General features: G+C 33.2%; 2 protein-coding genes across 7 annotated transcripts; both read left to right on the forward strand.

Annotated features, from left to right (window-relative positions):
* The first annotated feature begins 1,001 nt into the window (after nt 1-1,001).
* Nucleotides 1,002-13,685, forward strand: LOC140958829 (AP-3 complex subunit mu). 5 transcript variants are annotated; one of them, XM_073416393.1, is made up of 10 exons: nt 1,012-1,159; nt 3,938-3,997; nt 4,137-4,242; nt 4,427-4,526; nt 4,663-4,773; nt 10,806-10,895; nt 11,601-11,848; nt 12,088-12,297; nt 12,373-12,580; nt 13,254-13,685. In XM_073416393.1, the coding sequence occupies exons 3-10, from the start codon at nt 4,208-4,210 to the stop codon at nt 13,497-13,499; spliced, it is 1,248 nt and encodes a 415-aa protein (XP_073272494.1). In that variant the 5' UTR covers nt 1,012-1,159; nt 3,938-3,997; nt 4,137-4,207; the 3' UTR covers nt 13,500-13,685. The 5 variants fall into 5 exon arrangements, with proteins under 5 accessions (XP_073272496.1, XP_073272498.1, XP_073272494.1 ...); XM_073416398.1 differs by having other exon boundaries at nt 4,427-4,512; XM_073416395.1 differs by lacking the exon at nt 3,938-3,997 and having other exon boundaries at nt 1,002-1,159.
* A 3,810-nt stretch (nt 13,686-17,495) lies between these two features.
* On the forward strand, nt 17,496-18,454 carry LOC140959798 (uncharacterized). 2 transcript variants are annotated; one of them, XM_073417811.1, is made up of 2 exons: nt 17,496-17,610; nt 17,926-18,454. In XM_073417811.1, the coding sequence occupies exons 1-2, from the start codon at nt 17,596-17,598 to the stop codon at nt 18,271-18,273; spliced, it is 363 nt and encodes a 120-aa protein (XP_073273912.1). In that variant the 5' UTR covers nt 17,496-17,595; the 3' UTR covers nt 18,274-18,454. The 2 variants fall into 2 exon arrangements, with proteins under 2 accessions (XP_073273912.1, XP_073273913.1); XM_073417812.1 differs by having other exon boundaries at nt 17,501-17,610; nt 17,932-18,454.
* Nucleotides 18,455-19,702: the final 1,248 nt, after the last annotated feature.

Consider the following 19,702-nt stretch of genomic DNA (forward strand, 5'->3'; position numbering starts at 1 on the left):
CATTCACCATTGTTGCTGCTGTCGGGTTGACACATTGCTCAATTTAAATTATAATCCCAAGAATTTAGAAAAAAACTCAAAACCAAGTGTTTGCACTTCTTGCATTTTGATCATCTAAAAATAGAGTTGATTGAGCGAATGATATTTTTTAGCATGTAGTTTCTCTTGTTTTATTGGCACGATCATATGATAATTAATTATTTTTCAATTTAAAAAATAAAAATAAATAAAGTTTCTCTCTTAAAAATGAAATCATGATTAAATATGTGATGATTTATCATGAAATATTTATTTGAAATAAATCCAAATAGAGTGCAGAAGGCACAATGTTGATGTAAATTTGAGTCAACATTTTGAATTTGTATTAAAAGTATTTGTAAAATTATAACATGAGGTTGCACTACCGTACATTATTTTACCAATCAAAAGATTACATTTTATCTCCTATATCAATTTTAAACATCATATATTAATATTTTCACATTAATTGTTTCTTTGAGATATTCCACTAAGAGTAATCCAGATCGAATAAAAGATTCAAGTAAAATATTCACAACTTAATTCAGCCAAATTATGACGAATAAATTGAATTTGGAGATCTAAAATTAGGCAAAAACTTGTGTGAGACGGTTTCACGGGTCGTATTTTGTGAGACAGATATTTATTTGGGTCATCCATAAAAAAATATTACTTTTTATGCTAAGAGTATTACTTTTTATTGTGAATATCGGTAGGGTTGACCCGTCTCAAAGATAAAGATTCGTGAGACCGTCTCACAAGAGACCTACCCCTAAAATAATTTGTGCATATATTATTTAATTTTTTTTAATAATTTATATTGACTCCTTATATTGGGGAAAACCTCATATAGTAATAATAAAAAAAAAAAAGTAATTTGTGAGAGAATAATTATTCACAAATATTATTTGGTGTTAGACCAAAAAATTATTTTTCGGTCTCCAATCTACCAATTTCTTCATTTACCCATATTAATTAAAATGTACTTTATTTCTCTCTTTTCACCCAACCCACAAGCTATTGCCGTAAACCCATCACAACCCTAACCCACGGAGGAGAAACAACGCCGAAGCCTACTGGCCGCCGAAGGCCAAAGCCCATCGGTCGATGAATACCATCGACACCCACGCCGAAACAATTGGTGAGTTTGTTCCATTTTTCGAATTTGCACTTGAAAATTCTCGATTATTGTCAGTCTCATAATTTGTGCTATTTGAGTTTGCGTTCTTCCATTAATTATCTCCCAATGAAGGTTTTCTAAACGCGACACCATTTCTATTTCATATGGTTTTTAAAGCAGGTACTATTTTTCAAAAAAATTCCTTTTGTTTATGTGAAACTGAAAAAATAAGATGTGTTTCCTAAAAATATTTTTTTTTTAAAAAAAAAAGTTACTTTCCAATTATTAAAATCGAAAAATAAGTTTTCCTCATTTCTGACACACTTAAAACGAGAGGTAAATCGATAAGCAATTATAGCAAAAACCTCCAGAAAAGCGAACTAAAGCTTGCTCCACTCGCTAATTTTATCACGAAAAATCGACTAATATTAATTATATCACGTCACCGTTGTCTTGATCTAAACTACCCTTTTTAAAATCCACTAGTGCTAATTATATGCATTTTTGATTAAAAAAATTAGGGTTAATTATGTATACCAACACTGTGAAATCTTTAGATTACGGAAAAAACCCGTGACTATTGACTTCTCGTGTTTTCAACTCTAGAGAACACGTATCGCTGAAAACACATACGGACAAGGATGTGTGCTCTTAAGATTTGAAAATGTTGGGATGTGTGTGCTCAAGGATGTGTGTGTTCAAGATTTGAAAACATGAGGAGTTAATAAATCATTTGTTTTCATGAGAGGTTTTTAGGAATATTTAGATTTCACTGTATAGAAAAACATTTTGGATTACACTAACAAAACCAAATATGTGAGATTTCGAAGTTGACAAACCTGATCAATACCTCCAGTGAATCACCTTGAGCAACCACTTGGTCCAAAAACCACACATAAATTTCGCGATCAACCAGTTGACCAGTAGTGAGCTATTTTTCCAGCATCAGTTTCCTGCAATTTCACGAACACCTTTAAGCATTTGAGAAATTGCACGAAAAAACAGAAATTTCAAGTTTAAGCATCTACTAATGAAATTCAAAACACCAGATCATTAAACATATATATTTGTAATTACATCAGCAAACAAAAAATTCAATTATTGCGAGAATTTCATGAATCAGATTTGGAAGCGTACCCGAAATCCGAGAGAACAAAAATTCATTGCATAACTTTCACTCGACTGCATTTTTTAAATTCATATTCTATAAGGGCACCTACATTGGTGTTCAAACCCTGGTGTTAATAGCAATGTGGGTGATCACCCACCCACATTTGAACGCCCACATTACTTCTTATTTTATTTTTTTTAATTAAAGGCTGACACGTGCTTTTGTGTGCACGCGCCAGAAGGAGAGTGAAAGCCCACCCTGATAATTACATATATTATATATTTTATATATATGTATATTATTTAATTTAGTAATTTATTTAAATAATTAAAATAAAGATTATTTATTTTTAAAAATACTAAATTAGTAACGGTTAGTTTTATCAAAAAAATTAGAAAATTATTTTAACGGCTAATTAACGGCTATTTAATTAAAAAAATCATGAGTTTATAAAAACATATTATGATTTATATAAACTAATAATAATTTAAATTTTGTAAATAATTTGAAATTGAATTTATTTAATGTAAAATAAGAATAAGATGAATGAGTGGACAGCAAGACCTACAAATAATGAATATTGATGTTAAAATGAATGTGTGAGAATAAATGTGTTAATATAATGTGTATGTGGCATGTGGACCCCACGATTTTTGATAAGTTGATGAGTGCTATAACGGTAACGAATGCGGATGCCTCCTAAGTGTTTTCTATCGTACACACTACTCCGTGATATTCCGGACGTGCTCAAATCCCCCTATAGAAAAAATATTATCTAGAAACTCCTTGTGTTTTTAAATTTTGAGCTCACGCACCCTTGCCATGCGCTGAATGTTGTGAATTGTCATGATTGTTTCAGGGTACAAATATAGAAGACTTCTTCTTCATTTGGCAGCTTCCGCATTCTTAATTTTTAGAATCCCTGATTACCTTCCATCTGATAGATTCATCTTCATCTAGTGTGTTTTCGAGGAAAATTACCTTCATATGGGTGTAGTTATTCTCTTGTGACCAAAGTGTTGCATCACTTTGATTCTTAGAGCAATTACATGTTGTAGGAATCTCTGCATCACCAACAGTCTTCACCATTTCAGAAGCAAATGGATTTTTGGGCAATTGAAAGAAAAATTCCACATTCATTTGTTACCATCCAGCCGCTTTAGGGCAAAAGGTTACTTGGATTCTAACATTTAAAAAATGAGAAAAAAGGACATAAGTGTTTAATTTAAGTGTGGGCAATTTCAACAAAAAAACATTTTGTTTGACTAAAAGAGGAGATAGGTGCGTGAGCTCGAAATTTATAACAAATGGTGTTTCTAGCTAATATTTTGTTCATGGGGGATTTGAGAAAACCTGAGATATAACGGGAGTATTTTGTGCAATTTCTTTTTTCTTTTTTTAAAAAAGAACAATCAAGAGTGGGTTTGGTTGGAAAAGCCAACAGACTAAAAGCACTTTTTTTTTTTGCTTTTTTAGAATCTATAATTTCTTGTTTTTTGGCTTTTGCTTCTATTTTCTTAGAAGAGTTAGATTAGAATTTAGAAAATGCATAATTTTAAAAAAACAAATGAGAAATTTGTGTTTTATCGGTAAATTCTAATTTCTAGGAAAATCGACGTTGAGAAACATTTTTGGTGTTCAATTTCTATATTCGATATTTTTAGTTTGACAATCTCGAGATTTCACAGGGAGTTTCCAGCTCATACTTTTTTCATAGAGGGATTTTAGCACATCCGGGATATCACGGGGTAGTGTGTTCAATATCCCTAAAAAAATTCAAATTTATTTACAATCTATATTTTTTTAAAATTGATTTAGAACATGTTTTTTTATAAGATATAAATTTGTTATTAATGATTTATATATTTGATTTGTGTTTTGCCACAGCAACCAGGGCCGAAACCTGTTAGAAAACTTGTGTAAAATCTGAATTGAAAGGACGCAGTTGAGCGAACGTTATGTTGCAGTGCATTTTTATTCTTTCGGATTCTGGGTACGCTTCCAAATCTGATTCGTGAAATTCTCGCACTAATTGAATTTTTTGCTTGCCAATGTAATTACAAATGGATATGCTTAATGGTCTGGTGTTTTGAATTTCATGAGTAGATGCTTAAACTTGTAATTTATGTTTTTTCGTGCAATTTCTCAAATGCTTAAAGGTTTTTGTGAAATTGCAGGGAAGTGATGCTGGAAAAACAACTCACTAGTCACCGGGTTGATCGCTCAATTTGTGCATGGTTTTGGGACCAAGTACTTGCTCAAGGTGATTCACTGGAGGTACTTATGAGTTTTGCTCTTGTTTGATTAGAATTCAAGCTTCAAAATCTCACATATTTGGTTTTGTTAGTGTAATCCAAAATGTATTTTTTTGTGGGACTTAAAATTTTCTTCTTTGTGCTTTGGAAAATCATAGCTTGTACCAGTAATTGCTTCTCCTACACACTATGTATTTCATGTGGTTCGTGAGGGGATCATATTTTTGGCGTGCACTCAAGTTGAGATGCCACCTTTGATGGCAATAGAGGTCAGTAATCAAGGCTGTAGTTCAAATTTGAGTAATTTTTAATAGATATTTTTAATTATTGTTCAACTCTGTGAGATGGATCGGCTTCTTGCAACACTGTGGGACTGGAATTTTCGACATTAATGGACTTTAATATATTGCAACTTACTCTTGTTAGTTGAAATTTGAGTCGTACCAAATATCCTAGATTAGTTATGTCCATGAAGCAGCTAGTATCAGTTTCCAATTAGAGAACAAAGATGATATAGAACTCGAATGGGGAACTGGTAATTTGTACTCACAGTTAGTAGCTCACATAGTTATTAGCTTATTGCATCATGTCAATTTCCTCTTTCTGCTCCACGTAGCATGTTTGAAAACTCAAAATCCACAAATCTCAAAGAAAGAAAGAAAATATATTTGGTTGCTCCTGAGTTGTAAGGTACATATTTCACAAGGGTCCTGGTGCAACTCAGGTTTGATAGTGCTGGTGACTACTTCAATCAGGTTCTATCTTTTGACTTCTGTCTTCCTACTTCTGAAGGAAGAATGATTCATGAGTGGTCTTGCGTTTTTACTCAGCAACAAAATGGAGTAACGGAAAGAAAAATCGTCATCTTTTTGATACTACAAGGACTCTCCTTCTTCAACATAATGTACCTAAACACTATTGGGGAAGCTATACTTGCATCTGCTTATATAATAAATAGAATTCTGTCTCGTATCTTAGAATATCTTAGAATCAAAAAGTCCAATGGGAATCTTGTCTCAGTTCTATCCTAACCTTGGGTCAACCTCGTCATATACATATCCCTATCAATACTCGCGGGATACTGGATCCTAGAGCCATCAGATATGTGTTTATTGGATACTCATCAACCCAAAAAGGCGACAAATGCTTCCATCCACCCACAAAGAAGCTGTATGTCTCGGCTGATGTGACATGTTCGGAATGAAAACCATATTTTACCAAACCTTATCTTCAGGGGGAGACATCTCATCAGGAAGATAAGATTTTTTCTTGGCCTACCATCACTTGACATAACTTTTACTCCTGCACCTCTTGCATCTAAGTCTGAGTCCGAGTATGTCCCATCCACTTCGGAGACTCCTGAGAAGAATAATAGTCTTTTTTTTATCACTTTCGGTATGAGCAGGTGTACGCGAGGAAGAAAGGCCCAAACCGGATCCAATGCAAGATCAAACTACCAATCCAACTTCTGGAACTTAGGTAAAGGTACTTAAACCTATTTCACCCCACTCATCCCAATATCCTGTAGCTAAAATTTCACAAGTAGGGTGCAGCCGATAACGAAATACGTAATGGTTTCCTCCTCCGACGATTCATCTTCTCCGGCGACCATGATCCAAAACTTGGGCAATGCGTCTCCACTGTCGATCACGTGCCATAAATTTAGTGGCCGTAATTTCCTGCCATGGTCGCAGTTGGTATTGAGGTTCATCTGTGGGCGTGGCAAAAAAGATTTGCTCACTGGGTCGGTATCACGCCCTGATTTTAGCGATGGTAAGTTCAAGATGTGGAAGGCAGATAACAACCTGGTCATGTCTTGGTTGATCAATTACATGGCGCCTGAGGCTGAGGAAAACTTTTTGCTTTATTCTTCCGCGCATGACATTGGGAAGCTGTTCGTGATACCTATTCGTGTGGAGACAATACATCTGAGCTCTTTGCAATTGAATTGTCTATTCACGACCTCTGCCAGGAAGATTGCAAGGTCGTTGATTACTTCTCTGCCCTCACATGCCATTGGCAGAAAATCGAATTGACCGAAGAGTATGATTGGAAGTGCTCCAAAGATGAGTAGCTCTACAGATTGATTGTCAAAAGTAGAAGCATATTCAAGTTCTGGATGGGCTTAAATACAAGTCTTGATGATGTCCGCGGTCGGATTCTGAGCGCCAAACCATGTCTGCGCACTACCTTCTCGGAGTCCATCAGGAGCAGACGCAAGGTGATGTTGGAATCCTCGCAACACACCTCCGCCACTGATACCACTGCCCTCGCACTACATCGACAATTTGCTTCCCACTCAACTGATGTTTCTGCCCATCATGGAATAAAAAATGGGCAGCCGCCCAACATCACTAAAGGCAATATGATCCCTAGACGTCCTTGGTATGATGTTTGCAAGAAACTTAATTATAATATAATATCAACACTTGCTGTAGAATACACGGTAAACCTGCAGACTGGAAGCCTGCTAGAGAACAGCATGCACACACTGCAGTTGTTTCTAACCAATCTACTTCTGCATATGTCCCCTTTATCAATGAACAACCTGAGGTACTTCAGAAACTCTTTGGACAGCAACCCTTTCCATCCTCACCTCCTGTTATTGGTAGGGTTAGTAACTAGTATGTCATTCCAAGGTGATTTTTCCATTGCTTTACTATCACATAATGATTTATCACATTATTGGATAATCGATTCTAAGCGTCAGATCATGTCCGGACAATTGCAATATTTCACATTTTACAACCATTTCATGTTCCGAAATCAGTTCCGGTCGCAGATGGGTCTTGTACAAGGGTGCTTGGCTCGGGTTCCATGTGGTTATTTCCAGATTTATTCTTACATAATGTGTTGTTTGACCATCACTTCATTGTAATTTTTATCGGTCAGTATGTTGAATAAAGATCTGCGTTGCTCTACCATTTTCTCGACTGATTCTTGAGTTTTTCAGGACCTGGCATCGGGAACTGGGAAGGATGATTGGCAATCCTGAATGTTGTGTGGGCCTGTACGTTCTTAAGATGAAGCCTTTCTCCAAGTCTCCATCCTCCCGTGACTTCGGTGTTCCTATTTCTGCATTTCAATCAAATAAAGATAATGATATCTTGTTATGGAACTATCGCTTAGGGCATCCGAATTTTTGTACCTACAAAAATTCATTCCATTTTTATCTATTAATAAAAATCTGCATTGTCCTCATTGTGATGTTTTTCAACCGTCGAAACATGCTCGTACCTGTTCAGACCACAATCATATACACCATCCAAACCTTTTGCACTGATCCATAGTGATATTTGAGGACCCTCACGTGTGAAAAACGTAACGGGTACACATTGGTTTTTATTATTTGGACTCGTCTATCCTGGGTATTCCTCATGACAAATAAAAGTGAGATTTCCTCAATTTTTAAAACCTTCAACGCTATGATCCAAACACAGTTCTCGACCAATATTCAAATCCTACACTGAATGGGCAAGAGTTTTCTATAACTATGTCTTGGGATATTACCTAGCCATTCGGGGGATTGTTCATCAATGTTTCTCTACTGACACCCCTTAGCGAAATTGTGAAGGTATTTGGATTCAGAGATTGTTGACGGAATTAAAGATTAGAGGGTCATCAGACAGTGGAACTAAAGTGTGACAATCATGCTGCGATAAGTATTGCCAAGAGTCCAGTTCATCATAATCGAACTAAGCATGTTGATGTCGATAGTCATTTCATAAGTGAAGGTTGAGAAGGGAATCATGAAACTCTGTTACGTTCCTAGTCATTCACAAGTTGTAGGCATCCTAACAAAGGTTCTATTCGTCCTACATTTGAAGATTTGGTATCCAAGTTGGGTATGATCAACATACACAACTCAACTTGAGGGGGAGTGTTGAAGAACCAATAACTTGATAAGGATAGACTCTGTTATTTATTAGATAGGCTGTCATCTCTTCATTTCTATTTTAAATATTGGATAGATAGATTAGATTAGGGTGTTATCTAATGATTTATCTTTTTGTATAAATTTAGGCAGAACTCATCGTATTATTCAAGCAATAAGAACTGATCTTCTTCAGTGCATATATTCTCATAGAACAACACAGAAAGTAACCCGTGAGTGCACGAAGCGACTTCTATACTTTTTGTCCCATTTTGTATCCCTTGAAAAATTCTCACCCATTCATAGGTCTTCGTTACAAGTCTAAATGAAATTTCTGTCTCTAAAGTGGAATGGAGAAAAGCCATGAGAGTTGAGATGGAGGCGTTGGAAAAAAAATGTGAGAGTGTGTTGATCTACAAACGTGTAGAAGACAGTTGGATGCAAGTGAGTGTTTTCTTGGAAGCTTAAGGAAAATATTATAGCGCTATAAAACATAGAGTTATTGCTAAATGTTACACTCAGATATTTGAAGTGGATTATATGTCACGCCCCAGGTTTAGGTCCGCGCTTGCGCCACCGCACAATATACCCATATAGAAACTCCGTCCTCATTTTACGAAAATGATCAACCTAAGTTTCTATAGGAGTATATTGTAATCAAGCATTTTAAACTTTCATTTTCAACCAATGTAGGACAGGGGTATCGCAATCACCCTTCCTTTAGAACGCGACGTCCTCGCCGCGGCTTACCCCTCAATCCACCAGCGCCGGGAATCTAGAGGTCGCTCTTACATATTCAAAAGGCGGCTCCTGTGATGTAGCACTTTACCTCACATGTTCAAAAGGTGGTTCCGACCCACATAGCACTTTGCCCCGCATAATACTTATTTCTCGGTATTCTTGCCGGTGACTGCCTCTGATACCATTCTGGCACGTCTTTTTCCTAGGCCCACACTACTACACAATAGATCCATATAGAAACTACTTCGTATTCACTCTCGTTATATGAAAAGGTTCACCAAGGTTTCTATAGGAGTGTTAAGCCATTATTTTAAACTTTTATTTTCAACCATTGCGTCGCAAAAGTATCACATTAGTAAGAAACTTTCCCCCAGTATGCGCTGATATTAATTTCCTTATCTGCTCGCTTTAATTGGGTGTTACAATAGTTTGACATAAAGAACTTTTTCCTTCACGGTGAACTACAGAAATAAATCTACGCGTATCCCACTAGGATTTGGGGGAGTTGAGAAAAACAAGGTATGCATGTCCAAGGAGATCGTACACTTTTCGTTGAGCATTCAACCTCAGGGGGAGTCACTCCTTTGATGGTCTACGTAGATGATATCATTGTGACTGAAAGGGAAAAAAAGCCCTAAAACAGTGCTTGATCAAGGGATTTTGGATAAAAGATTCAGGAAGTAGCTCATTCTATACAGATCTTCAGTTCTCCGCAAAAGTATATCACGTCTCCTTAAGGAACTTGCATGTTGGCAAGCAAACCAATTGCAACGCCTATTGAGAAGAACCATAGACTGGGGGAGGATGTTGGAGGTCCGACAATGGATAGAGTAATGCATTAAAGGTTAGTTGGAAAGCTGATTTATCTTGCTCACAACAGGCCAGGCATAGCATACTCACAAAAAGGCCAGGCATAGCATACTCTGTGAGTGTCATTAACCAATTCATGTACGACCTTAAGGATATTCATCTACAAACTGTCTATAGGTGCTACGCTGCTTGAAGACTCTTCATGGAAGGGGAATAATGTTCTAAAGAAACTCGTAACTCAATTCTTGAATCCCACACAGATACAGATTATGCCACAATCAAGTGCCTACGCAGAATATAGAGCAATGACACAGGGAATCTGCGAATTATTATGGGTGAAAATTATACTGGACAACTTGAAGATTGCATGGGATGGACCAATGAGATTCTATTTTCATAATAAATCAGACATCAACATTGCACATGACCCAGTGCAACATAACCGAACTAAACACATTGAAGTAGACAAACATTTTATCAAGGAGAAGCTTTAAAGTGGATTAATTTGCACTCCACCTGTTCCCACAAGAGGTCAGTGAGCAAATGTCCTCACAAAAAGGCTCAACAATATCAACCTTCAGGAGATTATTCCCAAGCTGGGAATGGAAGATCTATAATTCACCAGCTTGAGGGGGAGTTTGGAATATTTATGGATAGACTAATGCAAAAATCTGTAAATAACGTTTTTCTAAAATTTAGAGATATTATTATATAATTTTCTGATTTAGTTAAGATTTTTTCCTTTTTTGTAGATTGTAATCTCTTTAATTTTGGTAAGAGTTTCTTGTACTTTAGCCTATAAAAGAGCTATTGTATCATATAAATAATTTGTACAATAAACTTCTTTTTCCTCAATGTTAACTATTTGATTTATAGTTCCTCTGTAGGGTAGCTGATGTCCTTACAGATTATCTGGATGGCTTGAATGAAGATTTGATAAAGGATAACTTCGTTATCATTTATGAGGTATTTAAAGCAAGAAACATGGTCTATCTTTTTGTTCCAATTTTAGGTGATTTTATTGAATTCTAAACAGCTTTGAATGATTTTGACACATTATTTGACTACGATGGATATTGTAAATCATATTATGAAACAATATGAAATCGATTTTGATTTGCAGTTATCTTATCATATAGTTAAATTTGGGTGCAAAAATCGTTGTTTCGAAGTTAATGTTTAGGCTTCATTCGACTTTTGTGATTTTGTTTCTACCTGTTAGAGTTTGTATAGTTGTGGTAATTAATTGACGCTCTTGTTCCGACTAATTGCAAGATGTTCTGTCAGAGGAACGAAATGTTTGCACGACTTTTATTGTACAATATTTTAGAATTCGAATTATCATAGACATGTATTAAACATGCTTTTGCATTTTGATTTGATGATTATCATATACCACCACACCAGGAAAAATTAAAAGATCCAAGCAAACACTCATGTGCGTTAAGTTTGAGAACCATAGCAATGATAAAAAGATATCTCAAATTTCCAAGTTGGAACACCTTTGTGCCAATTTCAAGATAAGAAAATCGATGATCCCGAGTTAATAAGTTTCACACTGTTATTCTTGATTAAGATCACTTGGGTTCTTATGCTACTTTGAATTAGCTAACTAGTTCTTGGTTGATTTGTAAAAAATCCTAAGCTGACAAGAATGCAATTTATGTACAGCTGCTGGATGAAATGATAGACAATGGTTTTCCCCTAACAACTGAATCAAATATCCTGAGGGAAATGATTGCTCCTCCTAACATCGTTAGCAAGGTTTTGAGTGTTGTCACAGGCAGCAGTTCCAATGTGAGCAACACCCTTCCAGGTGCAACGTCATCTTGTGTTCCATGGAGAAAAACAGACCTCAAACACACAAGCAATGAAGTTTATGTTGATCTTGTTGAAGAAATGGATGCAATTATAAACAGGTCTGTCTATTCCAAATCTTACCATCCCCTGTCCCTATTTTTTCCTGCAGAATCATCTATTAATATAATGTTGATGTTCTTCCTGGCAATACCCAGTTTTTTATATATCCAAAGAAAACAGGAGTGTGCTGGTACAGTTTTCGAGTTTCGCTGGCACAAGTACTTTAAATGGTTAATCATTATCAGTTTCTATGTTATGTTAACTTTTCCTCTCATTTTCTTTGATTCATGGTGCTTAGAGACGGGATTCTGGTAAAATGTGAGATATATGGTGAAGTTCAAGTAAATTCTCATCTCTCAGGTGTACCTGATCTCACTCTCTCATTTGCAAACCCTTCTATTCTCAACGATGTGAGGTTTCACCCTTGTGTTCGACTTCGACCATGGGAAGCTAACCAAATCTTATCATTTGTGCCTCCTGATGGACAATTTAAACTCATGAGTTACAGGTTTTTGGTGTTTCACAATTTAGTTTGAAATCATACTCAAGGGCTGGTCTTTCAACATCTGTTTTAATGTTTTAGGGTAAAGAAGTTAAAGAATACTCCAATTTATGTGAAGCCACAGCTGACCTCGGATTCTGGGACATGTCGTGTAAATGTTTTGTTAGGCATAAGAAATGATCCTGAAAAGTCAATCGACTCCGTAACAGTTAAATTCCGACTGCCTCCTTGTGTTTCGTCTTCAGATCTTTCTTCAAACTGTGGAACAGTAAACATCCTTGCTAATAAGGTACTAGGCCAAAAATAAACGCAGTATTTTGCACAGTTATGATACAACAGTTATTTTCTTGGCAAATATTTTCCTGTTGCATTTGAAGACATAGGATCAAATGGGATTTTTGTGATCTATTGGTAGGTCACGTGGAGATAGAACCCCGAGGTCAGGGTGTCAATCACAAATCTTTTGAAGAATAATGTTCCAAGTCAAATATAAGTTTTTCCCCATATTTTCACAATTGTAAAATCAACATGATCCAAGTTACAATGCAGTTGAGAGGGGTTAATCGGTCCCCTTCTTCATATGCTACCTCCATACTTTGTGGGTCATCTTCCATTTCAAGAAAAATAATTATATTATGGCACCGGAACCTGGATATCACTAATTTAAATTTTGTGCACTATTTTTTTATATTCACTTTAGCTGGTGTTTGAATTTTTGTGTCGTCGTCGTTACAATACCTGACCGACATGCATTTGCAAGCCTTGGGTACTATTTCTGAGCCCATGCTCCTAGATCTTCGATTTGTGCATTTGGAAGGGCGTTGAAGGACTAATGTGGGCTACTTCCCATGAGCTCCAGATCGAGCGTTTAGGAAAAGTGATTTCTATTGTATAGAAGCAAAGCTTGCAACTAGCAGTTATTTTCCATTTTACTCTGTTTTAATGGCTACCGCATTCTGCAGACGTGCTTGTGGTCAATTGGGAGGATCCCAAAAGATAAATCACCTTCAATGTCCGGTACCTTGGCTCTCGAGACTGGCTTAGAGCGTCTTCACGTGTTCCCCACTTTTGAAGTAGGTTTCAGAATCATGGGTGTGGCTCTCTCTGGCTTGAAAATAGATAGGCTGGATCTCACGAATTTATCAACACGTCCTTATAAAGGTTTTCGCGCTCTTACACGAGCAGGCGAATTTCAAGTTAGGTCATAGTTTGGTCTTGCTTGCTTTAGAACATCTCTCAACTTGTATGGAGATCCATTTTGCTGTTTTGTTTTACGATTTTTATATGATGACTGCAAATAAGCCTTTGTTCTTGAATTCTTCAAATCCAATCTTTGCACATTGTTCAAATGATTGAATTGAATTAAAAATGTGGAAACCTTGTGCGTTTGATTATATTTTTGTGCTCTGAACAGACATTGACTCTGTGTACAATCTCAAGACACGTACTTGACATTTGCCCATCCCATAATATTCTCGAAATCTAAGGTTATACTGTGCATTAAACGGCTTGATTTGGAGTAAGGTTGCATTTAGATTATATGATTTTGATTTGAGCAAATATTTTAAAAAATAATTTGAAACTAGTGCATCGACGCACGCGTTTTCTGTTTGTACAATATTTTTTTATAATTTATTTATTTTATATTTAAATGAAGATTAAAATATAATTATAAGAAATAATGAGGGATTTCATTGTAATTTTGATATATGAATAAAAATATAAAGAAAAAAAAACCAAAATAAGAATTGAATTTACAGCTAGATGCTTAAGAAATAAAAATTCTATCCACTAAGCTAAATGTGATTTACATTAAAAGTTAACAATTTAATAATATATATAATTATTAAAACATGTCATGATATCAAAAGTTAATTATTTTAATGATCTCAAAGTTAATAATATAGTATAGATGATTTTATATTAAAATAAATTTGAAATCTAAAGAAACTGTTTGGGTAAGAACTCAAATCCTTTCCTCCTATTGGTTGAAAATCAAATTGCGCCGATTTGATTTCAAATCACAGGACATATATTTTGAGTTGATTTAGAATCTCTCCGTCAAATTCGTCGTTTCAAATTTGAATAAAAAGTCTTTCGATATAATAATTATTGATAAATGAATATTGGTATATAAAAAATTGTAAATGATTTGATTGATACATAATTCAAGTAAAAAATCAATTTTACCATAACTTAAGTTCTTTTAAGTTCGATTGTTTTTATTAAATTCAATTATATACATAATTTTTTTTTTCTAAAAAATTATATTATGGTAAAAAATATCAGTTTTTATATTAAAATATTAGAATTATTAATTCATACAAATATATCTTAACATATAAATTATACACTCAAATATAATAAATTTTAAACATATTTATAAATATATAATAAACTAATATCAAATTTGTAATCGATAGAATAGTATTATATATTAATAAAATTACAACTCGATAAATAAATCAATTATACAACTAAATATATTTTAATTTACTGATAAAATATAATACAATAAACATATGTTGCTAGAATTTGAAGGTACTATTGTCGGACGATCGATAAAATCTTAATTACCATTTTAACTTTTCGAAATTTGATATTGATCCGTTAAAAATTCGAAAAAGAGTTCGACATAAAAGTTATAAATCATGATAAAAAAAATCTCCTAGAAATCTAAATGTGAATTCTGGAACACTGACACGGTGGTACATGAATCACATTCATTATCGTGATTCATTATCTTGATTCATCTTATTTCAACGTTCGAAATTTTTGCACTTGATTTAGACATTTTTTATAAAACTTTATGATTTTTCAACATGTAATTAATAGAAGTATTTAAATTTTTTTATTACAATCTTATCAATAAAATAAAATATATTTTTATTTTTGTATATAATTTATTTATTAAATTTTAATTTCATTAATATATAATATAGAAAGGAAAAAATAATTTTAATTTATTTTTAAAATTTTAATCAATAAAATAATTTTGAAAAATAAAACGTGCATCTATTGGAATTTAATAAGAATATTAGACTTAATAGCAATTCAGAGAGGATAAAATTGATTTTTTAGTTGGATCATGTACTAATTAAACTATTTATGATAATTCATGTACAAATTTGTCCATTTATCAATAATTCGTGTAGCAAAATATTTTTTACTCTTTCAAATTCTTTTTATCTTTCTTTCCTTTCCAGATATGAAATGAAGTTTGGAGCCGTTCTCTTTATCCTTCTTTAAATATCGATGAATTTAATCGTTGTATTCAATTAATTCAATATTTCTAGGTTATGCAATTGAATATTATAATCTTTAGAAACGTATAAATATATTTTTGGATTTTTATTTATATAAATAAATGTTTTAGTCTTTTATTCAATTTTGAACGTAAAATGTAAACTCTATTTTATTTTAAATTGGACATCAACTTCATTATCATAATATTATTTTTTAACGAAAAATGCGTGACAATATTGTTACGAAAAAAAAAAAAAAAAGAAATCGACATGTAAATTAATGACACGTGGAATGACATTTCTATCTAAACTATAAACATTACGCATAAGAGGAATCCGAAACCAATACTCTATGCTCCTTAATAAGATGTCAATTCAAGTAGGTTAGCTAGGTTGAGCCGGATTGAGTAATAGTACTATTTAAAAATTGTTTAACTCGGATCCAACCTAAACACGAACCAACCCGAAAACTCTCATCCCAAACCCAGAACTCAATCCAATCCGATCAAACCGATTTTCAATTTTTTTTTAAAGAAAATTCAAAAAAATAATAATATTTTAATTTAAACACATATTAACAAAATCTCCCTCATATATATAATTTAAATTTGAAAGTTTAATTGTAGAAAAATAAAATATATTTCTTAAATCAAATAAACAATTGTTTAAAAAATTAAAAAATGTTCAAAATAAATATTAAATTATGAAAATTTATTATACAAATATACAACAAATATTTTTTCAGACATACAATATATAAAAATGTAGATAATATTTATAATTATATTTTTTAAAAAAAAATTAAAATTTTCGGGTCAACCCGACCCAACCCGATCATTTTTTCGGGTCGGCTAACGGGTCCAACCCGATCTAACCCGAACCTGAAAATCTCAAACTCAAACCTGATTTTTTTCTAGTTGTACTGTGCCAGGTTGGTAGGTCGTGTATGATTTTGACACCCATACTATTGAGATCATTTGGTTATCTAACAAGATATATTTGCAAAATTTTATTTTAAGTGTTTTCAAATTTTTATTCGATAAAATATTTGAAAATTGGATATAGAAAGCATTACTTAAATGTTTTACACATTAATTTTCGAATCGACGGCTAAGGTAATGACACGTGGAATGGTATTTGGTTCCTAAAGCACTCAATTATGAAGCCATTTATTTACCTTTTAACTTCACTTGCTTTATTCCTTTCGAACACATTCCCACCAAAATATTCAGTCCACATCTCTATTTAAATAATAATAATAACCTAATTATTTATATGATATTTATTGATTTATAAAATATTTATAAACATCTGATAAATTTATTTTTTAAAAAAAACTATCTTATATTGTTTAAATATACGCTGCTAATAATTTATAAGAACTTTTAAAAAAGGTAAATTAGTACCAACCGATTTTACAAAATTATATATACTTTATTAAAAAAAAACAGTTGTAATTTGAACACTGAAATATGAATTAAACGCATTTCATGATTTGCATCATTAATATTTTTAAAAAGAGTAAGTCTCATGTGAGACGGTCTCACGAATTTTTATCTGTGAGACGGGTCAATCATATCGATATTCACAATAAAAAGTAATACTCTTGGCGTAAAAAGTAATATTTTTTCATGAATGACCCAAATAAGATATTCGACCCACGAAATTGATCCGTAAGACCGTCTCACAATATTTTTTGTGTTTTAAAAAATATAGAACATAAATTTGTAAAAAACTAGTTTTATTTGAATAAATGTAGATAACTTATACACACACTCTCTCTCTCTTATATGTACTATATTATATTATATATTATAATAATTATAGTAGAAAAGGGTCCAAAGTAACTAAAAAATCAAAAAATATATATGACAAAGCACTATAAAATTTAAAACACTAATTTTATTCTATTTAAATAGTTATTTTTAATAATTATCAAAATTCTTTGTACAATTTTCGAATACCTATTTATAGGGCCTAATTCCCAATATTTCTCTCATTCTTCTTTCAAAATTTCTTAGAACAAGTGTGCTGAATCCCTTCTCTTCTATTCTCCTCTATGGCCTCCATCCAGGTTCTTACAATTTACATATTTTATTTGTTCATCAAATATATATATATATATATATATAATCTAATTAGCTAGAAAGCATGATAATTTTTTTGGGGTATATTTATATACTAGCTTAGCTCTAAACTATAAAAATATTTTCTTAAAAAAATATACACAATTAATTTTTTATGCTTATTACCCCACGAGAAGTTGTTTCATGAGTGATATTGTTTACATTTTCAAAATTATGCACCAAATTTTCTTTTTTATAAATAAAATATATAAATGTAAATTTTGATTTAAAGTATATATACTAAATCTATACATATATACTAGGTGCAGGATAATGCTGCTGCGGAGTTGGAAGACGTGATAGATGAAGAAGAATCAGTTAAGAAAGAAGCACCCGCAGAGGCTCCCAAAGCAGTGAAGACCATCTTGGACGACGACGAAGAAGCGGAAGAAGTGGCGGCGGCGGCGGCGCTTTATCATGAAGGCAAGCTAGAATATTCCGATGAGGAGGATGAAGATCAGGGAGAGACAGAGTCACCCATTATGGAGAGATCAGAAGACACCCCATTTTATCTCAGCGAACTAAAACCTACAACTGGGCTGGTCGAGCTCGACGACGACGACGACGACGACCACGATCACGATCATGATCACAACGACGACAAAGAATGAAATATGATCAATCAACAAACTATGTTCTCTTTCTCGAAGTCATAGTCACCATGCTATGAGTTTTTGCATCATCTTTATTAAGGTTATCAATTTTAATGTATTTTGGAGTTATTACCACTGAAGTAGTTGCTTTACAATCCAACTGTTGGCTTATTTTATATTATATTCTACGTGTTTCTTATTTCGATTATTAATATTAATATTATAATGGAACTATTTATCTCAATATACTTCTGCCTAGAAAATGATTTTGAGATTGCTATATATAGTTTATGTGAAATGTGGCTGCGTAATTGTTGGCAATCATGAAATACATACATCTCTTAGTAACTCGGTCTCATAATTTGTTCGGTTGATGAACAACATAACAAAAAAGTTATTGACTTGCTCGCTCGAGACGTATATTCATATTGCGTCATTGCTACATTTCATCGTCGTAGATCCATGTCCCTATTTAGGATACTGATTCTGGACATATACATCGCGATCTTCAATTTACACATGCAAGAACAAGTTAAAAAAATATAAAGATTTGGTGACCTCCCAAAATTTTTGAGAAAAAAAAATTCTAACAAAAGTTATAAATAAAATTTCATATATATATTTTTTTTCCTGAAAAACCATCTGGTGGCAGAATTTTCCCTTGGATAAATTAAAACATATTCACGAATAAGTAAAAACATCCCATATTATAAACTACATCGATATTACAATGTCCGATATTGATTTCAATGAAGGTTGGTAATAATATACACACAATTTATTTATGTATACCAATAACACCAACAGATTGAAGAATATTTTTAAAAAAGGAAAAAACATTAACATATAGGAAATATTTGGTTGCGTAGAAAGGGGAAAGACAAGAAATAAGCCTCATCCATTTGCATGATTATTTTCTTCAATATTCTCAAGGGGCAAGCCACGATACGCCACCGGACTACCGGGCATAACTTGAGGCGGAACCCTCGTTGCCGCCGAGCCCCTAGCCGTCTAGTGTGACCCTTCTGCTGCAGACTCTTGCCTTTGCGCAAGCTGCACCACCATACCAAGGCGGAATCGGAAAATATGCAAATATAATTGGATGCTCTCTTAAGCATTGTTTCCAAAGCTTAATTCCTTCTAAGTGAAATTCTGTTTCTTTGATGGTTTTATACTTTTATGCAATCTACCTAGAATTTAGAACTATTTCTACTTTACTAATTAATTTTATTTTATACATATGTGAAAAAGTAATCTCTTGTTCTAAGTATTTACATGAATATGCATTAAAATATGTATAGTTTAAATATACATATGATGGAGGCCACCATGACGATATTAATACAATAATGATGCTCTTAGATAAGAACTGTCAAATATTAATAAATTTTTAGTTACTTATTTATTTATAAATTTTTACACCTTTTTGAAGTGAGAGTAATGATTT

The sequence above is a fragment of the Primulina huaijiensis genome, chromosome 15 (genome assembly GCF_012295235.1).
Source record: "Primulina huaijiensis isolate GDHJ02 chromosome 15, ASM1229523v2, whole genome shotgun sequence".
Classification (NCBI taxonomy): domain Eukaryota; kingdom Viridiplantae; phylum Streptophyta; class Magnoliopsida; order Lamiales; family Gesneriaceae; genus Primulina; species Primulina huaijiensis.